We start from the raw sequence: 4,212 nt of genomic DNA on the forward strand, positions 1-4,212 counted from the left end.
TTAACCCAATAATACAAAAAATCTCGCTCGGCCCCTCCTTCTATAATACCAATTAGGTCCCACAATCCATGCTCCCGCAATCAAACAGTTGTCTGCATCCCTCCCGTCTTTGGTCACTGTCCTTGTACAGGCCCAAATCGAGTAAAAGGGAAGGGAAGGAAAGGGCTACCTTTCTCGGGTTGCTATCAACAACAAAAAAGTGCAATCCATGATTAGCAAGGACCAGTTCAGTTCATAAATCGCAAGATAAGAGATTAAAACAGACAGCTGGGGTTTTGTTGGCCTCCAAAACTAAAGTTAAGCACATAATCTTCACATTGATCCAATTAGCGTATTCAGCTTCCTATATTTTAGGTAATGAAAATTATACAATTAATGCCAGTAAGAGTGCACATACCTCTGGCTTAAATTCAATTTTTATAAATGGAAGCTACGCAACTGGCATTAATAATTAGCATTTTCAACTCAAATAGTACTTCCTGCAGTTCTCAAAATGAATTCATTCAAAAGTAACTGTCGAAAACGAGAACCGCTGCCAATTTCCAAATGGCGTGAAATGTCAACAAACTATCAACCGTCACGCATTGTAAAAGTTTAATTTTCCAAACTTTTCTGCGTGCCGCATTGCGTATCGGATTTGATATATTTTGCTTCATACAAGTCCGTGTAATGAATTTCATTTGACAGCTCGCCCCATTGCGTACACACGCATTCATTCCGGTGTTATATTTCGGGCGTAATTTTTGACAGAAATTGAGTGTCATATCGCCATAGTAAACAACTCTTTCAATTCCTGATGGTGGATTCTCGTGTCGCTTAGTCAGTGAGAAGGAGTCTAGCACTGGGGGTGGTATTGCATTTGAAGCAGTGACAGTCTGGACGTACGAATACTTTCTTGTGACGACATATATTTAGTCAAATGTCGAATGAAAGCAGTGACGAAAAAGTGAGTCCAATTTCCACGTTTAATGTGATACGATGATTACATCTCCATTTTTCAAAAGGTGAACCCATTCACATCAAGTAAATGCCAGGATAATACTTCACCCTTAAGTGAATATCGTGGCGATCCCGATGAAATATCCGCGGATGATGGAAGCATGACCGACTCTTACATGGAAATATCACGACAAATCGATATCAGTCCGATTCCTAACAATAATATGTCAACGTCCGACTATTCGGATAGTATTGGAGCAGCAAAGGGTGGCGGTGAAAGTAGCGGCAATAGAAACTGGGAACATCGACGACCTGACTCCCTTGTAGGCGACAGAAGTAAGACCAATACCTTTCCTATCTTGCCAGAGAAGAAAGGGAAGAAAACATGGGAAAAATGGGTTGCGAAATGTGCATAGGATTTAAAAGATAACAAATGATTGGGTCTAGTTAACCGAATCAACCACTAACGAGTAGTTTCTAATTGAACAAGCTCAAAATACTATAACATTACTTCTACCTCATCCACACGATAACAAAATCTAACTCATCTTTCTGTTCATCTCATTTGGCATGCATTTAGCATTTCCCTATAATCTGGATGGTATTGTGAGCAAAGATGGTGAAATGACGCATTTTGTTACGGAAAATCTTGAATATAAGATTAAGCTTTCTAGTCCGGTTACCAGAAAAGGTACATAGTACATGTCCTATCCTATGTTTTGCACAAAAGACACGCTTGTCTTGGATATCAAACAATTTAAATGTTCTTATCCAAGATTTCATTCTTCCTAGACATTGGTGGTCTCTACTTACGGCATAACAGCACACCATCGTCATCGGGCGGTTTGGGTCCAACCCGTTCGTTTTTCGGAACATCGGCACAACAGCAACAGCCTCAGGTCGATTCCAATGTTTTAAATGATATTGAAATCGAGGCCCAGTACTTGGCTGCTTCGTTGGATAATCTAACGGAGAATCTTTGTAATTTACTACATTCAGTAAGTGTTTCAGGTTGGCTTGCAAATTTTCCCCCGAAAATATCGAGCAAGATGTTTCGATGGCCAGTTCCTTTCTTTAACACTGGCCATAGTTCTTCGCTCAGAACTATGGCCAGTGATGGGATGGGTGAAGACGGTATGATCAAGGAAAATAGGTTTTTCACTTCATCAATTCAAGTTCTTCGCTGACTAAAGAATAATCTACGAAAAGCTCGTAGTGGATGTTCTCCACAAAACCTTTAAAAGCAACCAAACCCCTCCTTACACCTCCATACCCTCCATTCGAATTAAAAATTAATATAATTCAAAAATCTCGCAAAGATATCATCAATAACCGCCGATAATGTGGAAATTCACAAGAATGCCGTGAACAAGCTTACCGACAGCATGGATGCAAATATCAAAAGCATGTACACAATCATGGCAAAAACTGAGGAGATATCGAAATCAATGAAACCTACAGAACAATTAGCTACACGAATGTAAGCGCTAATTATTATTTGGCTTATAAAATGTGTAAAAAGATTGAATTTATGCTTTCTTCTTTCTTTTATCAGACGGGAAATCAAAAGACTCGTGGATATGTTGGAGAGTAACATGTAATGCGAAAAATTCTATCACTAGAGTATCTTTAATTCCTCCCTGACACTGTGATAAATATAATATGTAATGATAGCTGAGTGGTTAGAGCACTAGGCTGTCGTACGGAAGGTCGCGATTCAAATCTCACTGGTGGCAGTGGGATTTGTATCATGATTTGACGTCGGACACACCAGTCGACTCAGCTGTCAATGAGTACCTGTGTCAAATCAGGGTAATAATCTCGGGCGAGCGCAATACTGACCACATTGTCTCCTACAGTGTACCGTGGTGTACCGTTACGGTCTTGAATGAAATGCTCTAACACACTTCCAAGGCCGTGATCCAATATGGATTGTTGCGCCAACGATTATTATTATAAATACGTATGAATAAATAAATTGTTGTAAATTGAATAGAAAAATTAATGGAATAGATGCTTGTTAAAAATCATTCGGAGTTGTTTATTTTGGCGCTGACACTGGGGTGACCGTTGCCTTTGTTTCGAATGGCGGTTCACCATGGATATTCGTTGCTTTCTTCTTCTGCCCCGTTGCTGTACACCATATTAATAATAAAATGATCACGCATTCATCATTAGTGATCCTTCATCCCATCTCAGTAGATCACATCTACAACATCATCTTATCTTAGTCGTTTGGAACTCTTCAGCACGAAAGCACTGGACCCTTTAGCTGATTTCCTTCAGGCGGGAGGCTATAATAAGCTAATTTTTTCCAGGCAAGAGAATGTTTACAAGATAAATGTCTCCATCGTATCATTCCCAGTATACATTTCCCCCGTCATGTTCCCGACCAATTATTTCCGCAAATTGCAAACATATGGAAACTCATGCATTTTCTTCAGCACATTCAAATCAACTTCCTGAATCCGCGAAATGGTTACTTTGCAGCAACTTGAACTTTACCCTGTAGGAAAATGGACAATTGTATAGACATTAATTGTATTTAGTTTTTAGTTTTCTCGAATACACACGGTGTATCCAAGTCGTATGGTCTCTCAGGTTTCGTTAGTGTATTCCAGGCGGAAGTACTGGTGATATTGGAAGTCTGTCCATGGCTGGAGCGTGATTCTAACCCCAAGCGTAACATAGCCATTCTGACCGACAGTCAAGTGGCCATCAAGGGCTTGTACTCAACGACGACATCTTCCCGGCTTGTGAGGCAGTGCAGAGACGTGCTCAACCGTCTGGGCGGTCTGGGCGTTTGATGGCCTCTTCTACTTCGTTCTTTTCCGTGAGACAGTCAAGGTCTCGTATTTCTAAAGCACACGTGGGTTCCAGACTAGAGACCAAAGCTTTTTCTTCTAGAAGCCCCTTGACTGCTTCACAGAACGTGACTTTATTTATAGTCTTCGGGCCTAGTTCGACTAAGACTCCACCACCCTTCGTTTTACGTATGGAAGACACCTCCGCTCCGTTGTCTTCGGGTTTGATTTTGTAACGGATTTCGCTGAGGACTTCCGCAAAAGTCTTGCCTTCCGTCGGCTTAATAAGCAAAGCTGGCGGTCTAGTCCTCCTTCGTCTCCCCACCTTTTCTTTTGGCACTCCGTCCTTCGTGTCCGCCTTAGTTTTAGGCAGAGGTTTTTCTGATGGCGCGACGTGTTGTTGTATTTTGATCCTCTTCGCCTTCTTCTTTTCAGCCCTGCAGAGTACCTGAGTGAAGTCTCCTTCAGA

The 4,212-nt window shown here is 41.2% G+C and overlaps 1 protein-coding gene across 2 annotated transcripts; it reads left to right on the forward strand.

The window, feature by feature from the left end:
- Positions 1-583: 583 nt before the first annotated feature.
- Positions 584-2,734, forward strand: LOC119661000 (BLOC-1-related complex subunit 6). Of its 2 annotated transcripts, XM_038070106.1 has the most exons (6): positions 584-946; positions 1,005-1,275; positions 1,520-1,630; positions 1,732-1,937; positions 2,259-2,419; positions 2,495-2,734. In XM_038070106.1, exons 1-6 carry the CDS (start codon positions 920-922, stop codon positions 2,538-2,540), a joined length of 822 nt encoding a protein of 273 aa, XP_037926034.1. In that variant the 5' UTR covers positions 584-919; the 3' UTR covers positions 2,541-2,734. The 2 variants fall into 2 exon arrangements, with proteins under 2 accessions (XP_037926034.1, XP_037926035.1); XM_038070107.1 differs by lacking the exon at positions 1,520-1,630 and having other exon boundaries at positions 587-946.
- Positions 2,735-4,212: the final 1,478 nt, after the last annotated feature.

The sequence above is a fragment of the Hermetia illucens genome, chromosome 7, assembly GCF_905115235.1.
Source record: "Hermetia illucens chromosome 7, iHerIll2.2.curated.20191125, whole genome shotgun sequence".
NCBI classification, from domain to species: Eukaryota; Metazoa; Arthropoda; class Insecta; order Diptera; family Stratiomyidae; genus Hermetia; species Hermetia illucens.

Excerpts from the sequence above, each read along its gene's own strand:
- LOC119661000 (XM_038070106.1), top strand. The coding sequence starts at position 920 with ATGTCGAATGAAAGCAGTGACGAAAAA. Across the intron at positions 1,276-1,519 it reads CTCCCTTGTAGGCGACAGAA|CATTTCCCTATAATCTGGAT; the intron begins GTAAGACCAATA and ends GCATGCATTTAG. Across the intron at positions 1,631-1,731 it reads TAGTCCGGTTACCAGAAAAG|ACATTGGTGGTCTCTACTTA; the intron begins GTACATAGTACA and ends CATTCTTCCTAG.